General features: G+C 44.0%; 1 protein-coding gene across 2 annotated transcripts in view; it reads right to left on the bottom strand.

Moving 5' to 3' along the window:
- Positions 1-15,287, bottom strand: part of LOC110521537 (ephrin type-B receptor 1) — a 182,206-nt gene that overhangs the window by 68,050 nt on the left and 98,869 nt on the right. For both annotated transcript variants that reach the window (XM_036968882.1, XM_021599141.2), the window contains exon 4: positions 6,164-6,319. In XM_036968882.1, coding sequence (XP_036824777.1) covers positions 6,164-6,319 — 156 coding nt within the window. The remainder of the gene's footprint in view (positions 1-6,163; positions 6,320-15,287) is intronic.

The raw sequence follows: 15,287 nt of genomic DNA, 5'->3' as shown, positions 1-15,287 counted from the left end.
TCAAGTCCACACACTGTGCAACACTGCTGGCTTGCCGTAGGGGTGCCGCTTCAATTAGAATAATTAAACAAACATCAATGTTCTTCTCTCCAGCAGTATGGCAAGGCCCAGGATGGGGCCTGATGAGGGCTTCCAGGAGGGTGTACAGGAAGTTCCAATAGGGGGGCATAGATGGGCACCTGATGTTTAAGAAGTGTAGTAGTGAGTGATAGGTCTTTGAAGGAGCATGGAGGCTCACCAGTGCAGCTCCGTGGTTATAGCGTAGCGTTGCTCTCCTGCTGACAGTGTGGGGAGAGTGTCAAACCATCAGCCTTCTAATCTGACAGAGGGAGCAGCAGAACACCAGCCCACTTTACACACACCTTGCCTTGCCTCGCTCACACTGATTCTACACACAGCCTAACAGCTGCTCTACTGCACAGTCCGTGAGCAGGGGAAACCAATAGAGAGAGAAAGTATACGTGTGTATACTACTAACGTGTGTGTGTGTGTGTAAGTGCGTACTGCTTGTATGTGGTGGGTGTGTTTATTTGTGTTTCTGAAATTCACCTTCATCTCTAAGCTAATTTGGTGAATAGTAAGTAGAATAAATATGTGAGTCAATAACATGCAAACTGAACAAGGATGCTTAGATGTACACCCGCTACGAGGCTGGCTTCAGGTTAGCTCTGCTACACACTGTTTCCTCAGAGATCTGCCTTCCACAACTGTGCAGCGTTTTCAAGCGAACTCACACTGTCCTCAATTAGCACTCGACATCAGTGGGGGGAATAATTATTTAAGCTGATACATCCTGATTTACATAAACAGTAAGAGGATAAGGACACGGGTGGCCAGCCACACTCTACAGTCAGAAACCATGCATTCATTACATTGATTACAGCTTCAGCATCATATCTGCACACTTCACTACTGTAATCATATGTCATGCAGCTGCTGTCTCTGTCTTTGAACACTTTTAATAGTCAAAGTGGTGAGTGGGAGTAGATGAAAAGGGGAAGGTTGGTTTCTGAATAATACTCCAAACAAACACCCACAAATTCAAATCACATTGACAAAATGTTTATGAAATGGTAAGGAAAAACTTTACAGGCACTATAGGAAAGTAAGAGGAGCATCTCATTTACTCTGATATCACAGGAGGTCGGTGGCACCTTAATTGGGGAGTACGGGCTCGTGGTAATGGCTGGAGTGGAACTGGTGGAATGGTATCAAATACACTACATCAAACACATGGGTTTCGGGCCTCCCGGGTGGCGCAGTGGTTAAGGGAGCTGTACTGCAGCGCCAGCTGTGCCATCAGAGTCCCTGGGTTCGTGCCCAGGCTCTGTCGTAACCGGCCGCGACCGGGAGGTCCATGGGGCGACACACACAATTGGCGTCGCCCGGGTTAGGGGAGGGCTTGGTCGGTAGGGGTGTCCTTGTCTAATCGCGCACCAGCGACTCCTGTGGCGGTGCGGTTTCCTCCGACACATTGGTGCGGCTGGCTTCCGGGTTGGATGCGCGCTGTGTTAAGAAGCAGTGCGGCTTGGTTGGGTTGTGTATTGGAGGACGCATGACTTTCAACCTTCGTCTCTCCCGAGCCCGTACGGGAGTTGTAGTGATGAGACAAGATAGTAGCTACTACAACAATTGGATACCATGAAATTGGGGAGAAAAAGGGGTAAAATGCAAAAAAAAATAAAAAATAACACATGCATGGGTTTGATGTTGTTCCAGACATTATTATGAGCCGTCTTCCCCTCAGAAGCCTCCTGTGTCTGATATTAGCATCGTTCCTCTCTCTCTCACTTCTTTACTTTTTTAGTGTTTTCTATTTCCATAAAATTGAGAAGAAGACATTTGTGTGAGTCTGGATGGTTGATGACTTGGTAATGGTCACAGCACAGGGTCCCCAGTGACGGCTGTGGTGGAACAAAGCCTGTCTAAGAGTAAAGGCCCTATAGTCAGGAGCTCTTTTCAACTACACCCACATGCCTTTCAGCCTCCTCCGCACTGTCTCAGTACTGTCTCACTGGAGTTAACAGCTAGCGGATTAGAGGGGAAACACTGAGAGACACATTATAGGAGAGAAAGACTGTCAGGGAGGAAAAGAGAGAGAGAGAGAGAGAGAGAGAGAGAGAGAGAGAGAGAGAGAGAGAGAGAGAGAGAGAGAGAGAGAGAGAGAGAGAGAGAGAGAGAGTTACAACACTGTACATTGCCAATAATAACATTTGACATTCTATATTATAAAAAATAAAATGTGAGTAATATTTACTGTAAATTTCTGATTGCTAATTTCCCTTGTTTATTGTCTATTACACTTGCTTTGACAATGTAAACATGTTTCCAATGCCAATAAGGCCCATTGCATTGAATTGATTTCAGAGAGAGAGAGGGGGAAAGAAAGAGAGAGACAGAGAGAGAGGGGGAGACAGGGAAAGAGAGTGAGACAGGGAGAACAAGCAAGAGAGAGTATGTTTCAAGGAGGATGAGAGATTATGCGTCAGGGAGGACGAGAGAGAGAGAGAAAGACTAAACTGAGAATACACAGTGGCAGAATACCTGACCACTGTGAATGACCCAAAATTAAGGAAATCATTGACTATGTATAGACTCAGTGAGCATAGCCTTGCTATTGAGAAAGGCCGCCGAAGGCATACCTGGCTCTCAAGACAAGACAGGCCATGCGCACACAGCCCACAAAATGAGATAGAAACTGAGCTGTACTTCTTAACATCCTGCCAAATGTGTACACATATTTCCCTCAGATAACACAGACCCACAAAGAATTTGAAAACAAATCCAATTTTGATAAAGTCCCATATATATTAGGTGAAATCCCAGAGTATGCCATTAGAGCAGCAATATTTGAGACCTGTTGCCTCAAGTAAAGGGCAACCAGTGAAGAACAAACATAATTATAAATACAACCATATTTATGTTTATTTATTTTCCCCTTTGTACTTTAACTATTGGCACATCGTTACAACACTGTATGTAGCCATAATATGACGTTTCTGTCACACCCTGATCTGTTTCACCTGTCTTTAGGATTGTCACTACCCCCTCCAGGTGTCGACCATCTTCCCCATTATCCCCTGTGTATTTATACCTGTGTTCTCTGTTTGTAGTTTTCCTGGTTTTTACCTTTTCTGCCTGCCCTGACCCTGAGCCTGCCTGCCATCCTGCACCTTTGCCACACCTATTTGTATTATTGACCACTGCCTGCCCTTGACCTGTCTTTGTCTGCCCCTGAAACGTGATAGTTGAAATATCTATATAAAGCTAATAAAGCCATTTGAATTGAACTAGAGAGAGAGAGAGAGGGGGATACGAGTGTGAGAATAGATGTGGGGCGGAGGTGAGCATGTGTGTCAGAGGGTAATTGTTGTGAAAGAAAGAACCATTACAAACAGTAATTTACCATTTCACACACACACACACACAAGTTTGGACACACCTACTCATTCAATGGTTTTTCTTTATTTTACTATTTTCTACAGTGTAGAATAATAGTGAAGACATCAAAACTATGAAATAACACAAATAACACATGATGTTAAGATGTGTCTGTTACTTTAACTCTGTGAAGCAATCCGAGGTGAGAAAGAAATACCAGAAATGTACTTTTCACAATGCACACCTGTTAATTTAAATGCATTCCAGGCTCCTACCTCATGAAGCTGGTTGAGAGAATGTCAAGAGTGTTTAAAGCTGCCATCAAGGCAAAGGGTGTCTGCTTTGAAGAATCTCAAATATAAAATAAATGTTGATTTGTTTAACACTTTTTTGGTTACTACCTGATTCCATGTGTTATTTCATAGTTTTGATATCTTCACTATTATTCTACAATTTAGAAAATAGTAAAAATAAAGAAAAACCCTTGAATGAGTTAGTGTGTCCAAACTTTTGACTTGTACTGTACTGTACTGTACTGTACTGCACACACACACACACACACACACACACACACACACACACACACACACACACACACACACACACACACACACACACACACACACACACACACACACACACACAGCGGACCTATAGATGCTTCTAAGACCCAACTCTAGAACCCGAGAGAGTACCTTCATCCTGCTAATCACAATAAAACAGAAAGTGGAGCTGGAATGGAGAAAGAGGAGAGAGAAGGGATAAAGGCCTTCCTGAAGCTCTTCTGCAGTGTTCTATAGCGGGGCCCCAGGATTGGAACGGCACTGACAGTCCAGGCCCAGCAGGAGTCCAGGCCTCATCTCTTAGTCACAGCAAAGTCACATGAAAGGAGTGAGAAAAGCACCAGCGCCTCACCACCATCAGAGATAAGAGGCCAGAGAGAGAAAAGACAAGCACCCCACACTCTAGTGGACTCATTGGTGAAATGTTATTCATATTTTTCATAATTCCATAATTAATAAACATTATACAAATAAAAAAAAACACAGAAAATCCAGTGCTTCTTAAACGTTATTGTTACAGTGCATTCGGAAAGTATTCAGACCACTTTTTCCACATTTTGTTATGTTACAGCCTTATTCTAAAATTGATTAAATAGTTTTCCCCCCTTATCAATCTACACACAACACCCCATAATGACAAAGCAAAAAAAAATAGAAATGTTTGCAAATGTATTAAAAATAAAAACTGAAATATCACATTTACATAAGAATTCAGACCTTTTACTCAGTACCTTGCTGAACTTCAAGTCTTATTGGGTATGACGCTACAATCTTGTGTGCAACAAGTGTGTGTGTGTATTTGGGGAGTTTCTCCCATTCTTCTCTGCAGATCCTCACAAGCTATGTCAGGTGGGATGGGGAGCGTTGCTACACAGCTATTTTCAGGTATCTGCAGAGATGTTAGATCGGGTTCAAGTCCGGGCTCTGGCTCGTTCACACAAAGACATTCAGAGACTTGTCCCGAGGCCACTCCTGCATTGTCTTGGCTGTGTGCTTAGGGTCGTTGTCATGTTGGAAGGTGAACCAGTCTGAGATCGTGAGCGCTCGGGAGCACATTTTCATCAAGGATCTCTGTACTTTGCTCCGTTCATCTTTCTTTCGAACCTGACTCGTCTCCCAGTCCCTGCTGCTCAAAAACATCCGCACAGCATGATGCTGCCACCACCCTGCTTCACCGTAGGGATGATGTCAGGTTTCCTCCAGACATGACGCTTGGCATTCAGACCAGAGTTCTATCTTGGTTTCATCAGACCAGAGAATCTTGTCTCTCATGGTCTGAGAGTCTTTAGGTGCCTTTTGGCAAACTCAAAGCAGGCTGTCATGTGCCTTTTACTGAGGACTGGCTTCCGTCTGGGCATTCTACCATAAAGGCCTGATTAGTGGAGTGCTGCAGAGATGGCTGTCCTTCTGGAAGGTTCTCCCATCTCCACAGAGGAACTTTGGAGCTCTGTCAGAGTGACCATGGGGTTCTTGGTCACTTCCCTGGCCAAGGCCCTTCTCCACCGATTGCTCAGGTTGGCCGGGCGGCCAGCTCTAGGAAGAGTCTTGGTGAAACAGAAGCGTTATAATAGCACGTCTAAGGGGTCTGGATAGAACAACAATGGTTCAATAGACTGTGTTTTCTGACCCATCAGCCTTTCATTCACAAAGGAGTTTCATATTCAACTACTTATGAATGGGGTGACCATGTCTTATTTTCCCCTAGTACTTGTCTATCCAGGTCACCTACATAGCGCAGTGCCCCACTTTCTCTGTCCCTGTAGGTTTGAAGGGAACTGAATCAGGGCGTTTTAGGGCAGTGGTTGGAGTGGCTGGCTCAACCTCAGGGACAGCAGTTAAATGGTATTCATGTATCAACCTACATTGATATGATCTGGGGCAATGGGGCAGATGGAGAGAGACCTAGAACAGCTGCTCATCCATCGATGGAATCATAAAGTCTTTCGGTCCGGCAGTTGTTTAGACCAGAGTGCTTTCTCCTTCTCACACTTCATTGACTGGACCTTGTGTTAAAGAGTGAGTATTAAAAATGAAGCTGGTAGAGGAGGGGGTGGCCATTCACGCATCCCTCAGGTTCTATACTTACTCTGTTGCAGTCAAGCATGGGAAGTGCCGAATAAGCAGCACGTGTAAAACAGTTGATATTGAGCACGCCCTTTCCAAATGAAAATGAACTTCAAAAGTATTTTCCCATTGATTAAATGGAGTGTGAGACTTACTGGTGCAGGAGGCCTCGGGCAGGTCCATGTCTCCTCTGTAGTATCCGTTACGGCAGCCGCAGATAGTGGCAGCCTCCACAGTGGAGCGGCTGTTGGGGGGGCACTGCATACACAGCCCTGGCCCCTGGGTGGACTTGAACGTCCCTTGGGGACACGCTGCATGGAGGACAGAAAGAAAAGACAGAGAGAACAGAGCATTTAGACTCTTCATCAACATCCACAGTGTACTGTATCCAGGGCGCAACATGGAGACTACCATTACTACACCCATGGATGAGTCTCGCAAATCAGACATTTCCTCCTGCACAAAAGCCTGGAAATCACGTAACGGGTTGACTAAGAGGTTACGTAACGGGTTGACTAAGATCATTTAAGTTGCCTCATTATCATCAACCACCCAATCACCAATCAACCTCTCTCACTATATCTCTCTATGCCTTAGTACAGTACCTCTTCTGCTGTCAAAAAATACTCTAACTCCAAAAAGAACAACAGATTATTTTCAGTCTGAGTATGTGGCAATAACATGGTGTGTAATAGGTCCGTGAATTACAGCGAAACACAGTTGTCCTCTGTAGCTCAGTTGGTAGATAATGGGTTTTGCAACATGGTGTCCACCGGTTCTATCCCAGGACCAAACAGAAACTTGCATCCTGTAGCACAAATTTAAAAAGGTTTTGGGACACTGTAAAGTCCATGGAGAATAAGAGCACCTCCTCCCAGCTGCCCACTGCACTGAGGCTAGGAAACACTGTCACCACCTGTAAATCTACGATAATTGAGAATTTCAATAAGCATTTTTTTACGACTGGACATGCTTTCCACCTGGCTACCCCTAACCCGACCAAGAGCTCTGCACCCCCCACAGAAACTTTCCCAAGCTCCCCCATTTCGCCGTCACCCAAATGTTCTGAAAGAGCTGAAAATCTGCACCCCTACAAATCGGCTGGGCTAGACAATCTGGACCCTCTCTTTCTAAAATTATCCGCCACAATTGTTGCAACCCCTATTATTTGCCTGTTCAACCTCTCTTTCATATCGTCGGAGATCCCAAAAGATTGGAACCTTGTCGCGATCATCCCCCTCTTCAAAGGGGGAGACACTCTAAACCCAAACTGTTACAGACCTAAATCTATCCTGCCCTGCCTTTCTAAAGTCTTTGACAACCAAGTTAACAAACAGATCACTGACCATTTCGAATCCCATCGTACCTTCTCCGCTATGCAATCTGGTTTCAGAGCTGGTCATGGGTGCACCTCAGCCACGCTCAAGGTACTACACAATATCATAACCGCTATCGATAAAAGACAGTACTGTGCAGTCGTCTTTATTGACCAGGCCAATGCTTTCGACTATGTCAATCAACCGCATTCTTGTCGGCAGACTCAACAGCCTTGGTTTCTCAAATGACTGCCTCGCCTGGTTCACCAACTACTTCTCAGATAGAGCTCAGTGTGTCAAATCGGAGGACCTGTTGTCCGGACCTCCGGCAGTCTATGTGGGTGCCGCAGGGTTCAATTATCGGGCCAACACTTTTCTCTGTACATAACAATGATGTTGTTCTGCTGATCCACCTCTACGCAGACGACACAATTCTGTATACTTCTGGCCCTTCTTTGGACACTGTGTTAACAAACCTCCAGACGAGCTTCAATGCCATGCAACAATCCTTCCGTGGCCTCCAACTGCTCTTAAATGCTAGTAAAACTAAATGCATGCTCTTCAACCGATTGCTGCCCGCACCAGCAAGCACTACTCTGGATGGTTCTGACTTAGAATATGTGGACAACTACAAATACCTAGGTGTCTGGTTAGACTTTAAACTCTCCTTCCAGACTCACATTAAGCATCTCCAATCCAAAATGAAACCTAGAATCAGCATCCTATTTTGCAACAAAGCCTCCTTCACTCATGCTGATAAACATACCCTCGTAAAACGGACTATCCTACCGTTCCATGACTTCGGCGATGTAATTTGCAAAATAGCATCCAACACTCTACTCAGCAAATTGGGTGCAGTCTATCACAGTGCCATCCGTTTTGTCACCAAAGCCCCATATACTACCCACCACTGTGACCTGAATGCACTGTATCACAATTCCAGTGGGTCAGAAGTTTACATACACATGGCTGGCCCTCGCTTGATATTCGTCGCCAAACCCACTGGCTCCAGGTCATCTATAAATCTATGCTAGGTAATGCCCCGCCTTATCTCAGCTCACTGGTCACCATAGCAACACCCACCCGTAGCACACACTCCAGTAGGTATATTTCACTGGTCATCCCCAAAGCCAACTTCTCATTTGGCTGCCTTTCCTGACATTTCTCTGCTGCCAATGACTGGAACGAATTGCAAAAATCCCTGAAGCTAGAGACGTATATCTCTTACTAACTTTAAGCATCAGCTGTCAGCGCAGCTTACCGATCACTGTACCTGTACATAGCCCATCTGTATATAGCCCACCCAACTACCTCAGCCCCATTTGTTATTTATTTTTGTTCTTTTGCACCCCAGTATCTCTACTTGCACATCATCATCTGCACATCTATGACTCCAGTGTTAATGCTATATTGTAATTATTTTGCCACTATGACCTATTTATTGCCTAACCTCCCTAATCTTATTGCATATACACACACTGTATATTGATTTTTATATTGTGTTATTGACTGTATATTTGTTTATTCCATGTGTAACTCTGTGTTGTTGTTTTTGTCACACTGCTTGTCTTTATCTTGGCCAGGTCACAGTTGTAAATGAGAACTTGTTCCCAACAGGGCTACCTGGTGAAATAAAAAATGAAATCAAAAATAAAATATGTAAAATGTATGCACACATGACTGAAAGACGCTTTGGATCAAAGCATCTGCTCAATGGTATATACAGTTGAAGTCGGAAGTTTACATACACTTAGGTTGGAGTCATTTTTTTCAACCAAATTTCTTGATAACAAACTGTAGTTTTGGCAAGTCGGTTAGGACATCTAATTTTTCCAAAAATTGTTTACAGACAGATTATTTCACTTATAATTCACTGTATCACAATTCCAGTGGGTCAGAAGTTTACATACACTATGTTGACTGTGCCTTTAAACAGCTTTGAAAATTCCAGAAAAGGATTTCAAGGCCTACCTTCAAACTCAGTGCCTCTTTGCTTGACATCATGGGAAAATCAAAAGAAATCAGCCAAGACCTTATATTGTAGACTTATATTTATATTGTAGACCTCCACAAGTCTGGTTCATCCTTGGGAGCAATTTATAAACGCCTGAAGGTACCACGGTCATCTGTCAAACAATAGTATGCAAGTATAAACACCATGGGACCATGCAGCCGTCATACCGCTCAGGAAGGAGACGCATTCTGTCTCCTGGTGATGAACGTACTTTGGTGTGAAAATTGCAAATCAATCCCAGAACAGCAGCAAAGTTCTTGTGAAGATGCTGGAGGAAACAGGTACAAAAGTATCTATATCCACAGTAAAACGAGCCCCATATTGACATAACCTGAAAGGCCGCTCAGCAAGGAAGAAGACACTGCTCAAAACTGCCATAAAAAAGCCAGACTACGGTTTGCAACTGCACATGGGGACAAAGATCGTACTTTTTGGAGAAATGTCCTCTGGTCTGATAAAACAAAAATAGAACTGTCCATCGTTATGTTTGAAGGAAAAAGGGGAAGGTGTGCAAGCCAAAGAACACCATCCCAACCGTGAATCACGGGGGTGCTAGCATCATGTTGTGGGGGTACTGCAGGAGGGACTAGTGCACTTCACAAAATAGATGGCATCATGAGGCAGGAAAAGTATGTGTATATATTGAAGCAACATATCAAGACATCAGTCAGGAAGTTAAAGCTTGGTCGCAACTGGGTCTTCCAAATGGACAATGACCCCAAGCACACTTCCAATGTTGTGGAAAAATGTATTAAGGATAACAAAGTCAAGAAATTGGAGTTGCCATCACAAAGCCCTGACCTCAATCCTATAGAAAATGTGTGGGCAGAACCTAAAGAGCATGTGCAAGCAAAGAGGCCTACAAACCTGACTCAGTTACACCAGCTCTGTCAGGAGGAATAGGCCAAAATTCACCCAACTAATTGTGGGAAGCTTGTGGAAGGCTATCCAAAACGTTTGACCCAATTTAAACAATTTAAAGGCAATGCTACCAAATACTAATTGAGTGTATGTAAACTTCTGACCCACTTGGAATGTGATGAAATAAATAAAAGCTGAAATAAATAATTCTCTCTACTATTATTCTGAGATTTCACATTCTTAAAAGAAAACTGGTGATCCTAACTGACCTAAGACAGGGAATGTTTACTAGGAATTAATGTCAGGAATTGTGAAAAACTGAGTTTAAATGTATTTGGCTAAGGTGTATGTAAACTTCAGACTTCAACTGTATATTATTATATATCAAAATAATGAGCTTGTTTGTTCATATTAAGCTGCTTGAAGAATCCCCTCTATGGTGGCAAGATTGTATAATCACACCACGCCAGGACAACAGAAACAGCCATTACAGAGAATGCTAACTGGTCATCTGCCTTTCCGAGTGTGAATTGGCATGTGAATGTGGCAAGCTAAATAAGTGGATTTGTATTTTTCCCTCATCTAGGCAAGCTTGACTCGATACCAGCCTGCTCCGAGGCTCCAACATAACAGATTTTCTTCATGTTCTTGATCTGATTCTGGGCACCCTCCATGCAACATTTAAATGGATTGCACAACCCGACCCGAGAAGAATGGCTACAGCTGAATTTGTTCAAAGAAGAATTGAAGGCAGAAGAAAGGGATTCCAAACTACAGTTGTTACACAGAGCTAGTAATGCCTCCTGTGCTACAGTTATATGAAGTGGTGCATTATGGTGGCATTAAATCATCACTTGTTTAAGCATTCTGCTGCGTGTAGAACTTATTATCTCATGACTAAGGAATGGTCCCAGCGTGGAGCTGTCGCTCTGAAATCAGTTGCCTGAACGCAATTCACATTTCCATAATCCCTCTGCAGTAAGTGGCATTGCACCATGACTCCACAGTCTATCCTCCACTAAATTGCCTTTCTCCCACTCTCAGCAGATAAGACTAAAGACAGAATTTGTTTTGCTAAGTTGCAGGAAGTGAGAGAACTCATGGGACATTAATGCTTCAATATCTTATCCACTCCAGAAAACTGCTGTTTAAAAAAAACTGGCATGTGACATGTAGTATGACAGAAATAAGAGCCAGGATCCAGTATAAGGAAAAGTGAGAATCTATCAAACTTACCTAAGCATATGTTACAGTATGTACTGCTACAGCAATTAAGAAACAGAAAACACTAGCTCTCTTACTAAGCCAAATGTTTTAACGATAATTTTCTCTACAAGCCATTACCTCAGCACAGGCTCTCAAACATCCTTCCCAGTGAACACAGAAATGGGCTAATGTAATTATAGGGTTGGAAGCATCGCATTGCATTGATTTTCTTATTAAGGAGTTTGGGAAGCCAGATCAGGTGGCCTATCCAGTTCTTGGAAATTATTTTCCCAGGCAGGCGGCCTTAGATCTGTGTGATAGCCTGATTGCCCACGTCTCCTTGTTCACTGTACAGCTGCTTCCTTCCACCTTCTCAAGTCATTTCAACCTCCAAATTAAAACCCAGACTTCTCTTGGAACTGATAAGAGCACAAAATTGAATTCCCATTTTTCTCTCTCGGATGAGTACTCAATCCGGCTGCGCCAAGGCAAGGCAGGCATAGGGAAGTGGAGCGAAAATGTCCTCTATGCTGGTCTTTAAACACACAAAAAGGCAGCCTAGTAGATGACCTGCATTTCACCTTGGCAGTTTACATTGTGTGGATGAGCTTTGTTTTCAAATACAGTACATCCATTTTACACATATATTTCATTCTTTTGAAATAGTTACAACATGAAAAACATGCTCTGAGCTGGAGCAACACACTTCTGATGCAAAGTCCTGCTCAGAGGCCTGAGCTCAGATGTGCTGCTCTTTTCACTCTCTCTAGCTAGAAATGTTTGTCAAAACCTCAAAACCTTGAGTCTTGTCCTTCCCTGCCAGTCACACAGAGCCTGCAGGCCTGTGACAGCAGAGATGGTATGGTAAATAGCGCTAAGTAGCAGGGGTGGTATGGTAAATAGCTCTAAGTAGCACGGGGTGGTATGGTAAATAGAGCTAAGTAGCACGGGGTGGTATGGTAGATAGCAATAAGTAGAAAGGGTTGTTATGGTAGATAGTGCTAAGTAGCACAGGGTGATGTGGTAGATAGCGATAAGTAGCACGGGGTGGTGTGGTAGATAGAGAAGTAGAAAGGGTTGGTATGGTAGATAGAGAAGTAGAACGGGTTGGTATGGTAGATAGAGAAGTAGAAAGGGTTGGTATGGTAGATAGAGAAGTAGAAAGGGTTGGTATGGTAGATAGAGAAGTAGAAAGGGTTGGTATGGTAGATAGAGAAGTAGAAAGGGTTGGTATGGTAGATAGAGAAGTAGAAAGGGTTGGTATGGTAGATAGAGAAGTAGAAAGGGTTGGTATGGTAAGAGTGGGGCCAGAAAGAAGGGATAAATAAGCAGCATACTTTTAAAACAACATAATGACAACATGTTATTATCCTTTCTTCACTTTCAGTCTTATTTTTCAATGGCTAATCCGTTCCTGGAAGCTATACACTTCTATAAGCATATAAAACAAGCATATACAGCTTAGCTGTCATAAAGGGCATTACTTTAGAATCTTATAGCATTATGATGAAAAGGGCAGTTTGTCATGGAAAGAGTGAAGACTGAAAATAAAGCTGTGGACCCACAGAGACACTGTATTGTCTTGCAGCTAAGGACTCAGGCCTATACTTTGATATATGTTGTTAAACTCAGCCAGGGCAGTCACTTAAAAGAGATACAACCCAGAGTCCATATGTCCGGTAGTTGCCACAAAAGTTTTCTTCATATCATCACTATTGCACTGATGTGCAGGGCCTGGAACACAACATTTGGATCTGCACTGGTCCAATAGCCCCAACACCATTCTGACACACAGTACTTGTTATAGCACGTTCCTTTTTCAGAGGGTCAGAATCAAGTACATCTAGAACCATAATGAAAATATAAAAATTATTGCTTTTTAAGTGGGAAATCAGGGTAGGGAGCAAAGCAGCATAGTATCAGTGCAGCTAGAGTTATGACAACACAGCTGCTTGACAACATGATCAAGCAAACATAGCACTTTACGAGATCATTGATCAGTTGTTAACCAGCCCATTGGCAGAGTGAGGAGCTGATGACGCGGTGGACTCTGGGTAGAGGGGTCAGGACGCGGACACAGTGCTGACAGACAGAACAGATCAAAAGGCCTCCAGACAGAACAACAGCTGTAGAGTGAGAGAACAGAGATGGGACCAGTGGGACGGTGAGGAGCAACAATGAGAGGATATCAGCTGACAGAGCACGCCCTGCCACCGTGGGACACAGACAGGGATGCAGTGTCGAAGCTACACATGGGCCATGGTATGGGGGTTCAGCCTGACAGCTATATTCTGCCATCTTGTCTTAATAACTATCATCCAGTCCACCAAAGTTAGAAGTATTGGTCTCCAAAGACTTCATAAACAGAGTGAGGGAATAAAGTGATAGGCATACAGTCATATTGTTTTCTCTCTGCTGTCTGTTAAAGAGAGAACAGGCCCAGAGGGTGTCTCTTTGCTCTCCTCAGGCGAAGGCAGAACTCAACAGAAGCTCAGGGTCGCTCTTTGTTCTGGGATCTGTTAGCCAGAGATTAGAGATGAAGGGAGAGTTGATGGAGGGATGAGAGAGGAGAAATAGAGAGAGAGGAGAGAGAGGAAGAGATTCATCCCTACCCTCGACAGAGCCATGGTGTGTGGTGGGGTTTTTATGTGAAGCTGTGGCGCTGGCCTTAAATACTGTGAACATTTGAAATCTCTTTCTTTCCCTCAAGACACACACACACACACACAATGCATATGCACATTCACATTTATGCACTCTGCATATGTATTTTCTGCTCAAGTCTGACCCTAGTAAATGGGATTCTTGTTTGACATTTTCATTCCCATTGTCTCCTGTCTGCCAAGAACACGTTTTGCAAACCACTGTGAATGTGCTCAGCCAGGGAAAGGTTAGAGTGTAAATCTTGCAGCAAAATATTTGCAGATGTGCCAGCACAGAAACTTGATCGAGCCTGTCTGCATATCATTTCCTTCAGGTTGGGTCCAATCCACCTGCAGCATGTGCAAGGCAGGGAAGAGAAATCTGGATCAGTGTGGAACCAGAGGTCATCCCTCTCTTACATACCTCACCCCTCACTCCAGAGACTGCATGGGCATCATCTACAGTATGCATGCCGTTCCTGTATCAAAGGTTGAGAGGGACATCATTTTTCACAATATAATATAGAACCCTTCTAGACGAGGCTAAAACTAACCAAAGCCCATGGCTAAACATGGGAAGAGAGAGGAGAGAGAGGGAGAGAGCGAGAGCGAGAAAGTGAAAGAGACAGAGAGGGATGGATGGACAGGGGGAAGAGACAGAGAGAGAGGAAGAGACGAAGAGACAGAGAGAGAGAAGGAGACAGAGAAGGGAAGAGAGAGAGAGGAAGAGATAGAAAGAGAGAGAGAGACCAGATAGAGAGAGAGAGATGAAGAGACCAGAGAGAGAGAGAGAGAGAGAGAGGAAGAGAAAGAGATAGAGGAAGAGACAGAGAGAGGGAGGAAGAGACAAAGAGAGGGAGGAAGAGACAGAGAGGAAGAGACAGAGAGGAAGAGACAGAGAGAGGGAGGAAGAGAGGAATAGACAGAGACAGAGAGAGGAAGAGAGAGAGGAAGAGACAGGGAGAGAGGAAGAGACAGAGAGAGGAAGAGACACAGAGAGAGGAAGAGACACAGAGGGAGAGGGGAAGAGAGTGAGAGGGAGGAAGAGAGAGAGGGAGGAAGAGACAGAGAGAGGAAGAGAGAGAGAGAGAGGAAGAGACAGAGAGAGACAGAGAGAGACAGAGAGAGAGAGGAAGAGACAGAGAGAGAGGAAGAGAGACACAGAGAGGGAGGAAGATACAGAGAGAGGGGGATAAAGAGAGAAAAAGAGAGGGATGAAGAGAGAGACTTAGAGAGAGAC

The sequence above is a fragment of the Oncorhynchus mykiss genome, chromosome 30 (genome assembly GCF_013265735.2).
Source record: "Oncorhynchus mykiss isolate Arlee chromosome 30, USDA_OmykA_1.1, whole genome shotgun sequence".
Taxonomy (NCBI): Eukaryota; Metazoa; Chordata; class Actinopteri; order Salmoniformes; family Salmonidae; genus Oncorhynchus; species Oncorhynchus mykiss.
Note: the sequence above shows the minus strand (reverse complement) of the source record. Positions and strands in the feature narration are given on the sequence as shown.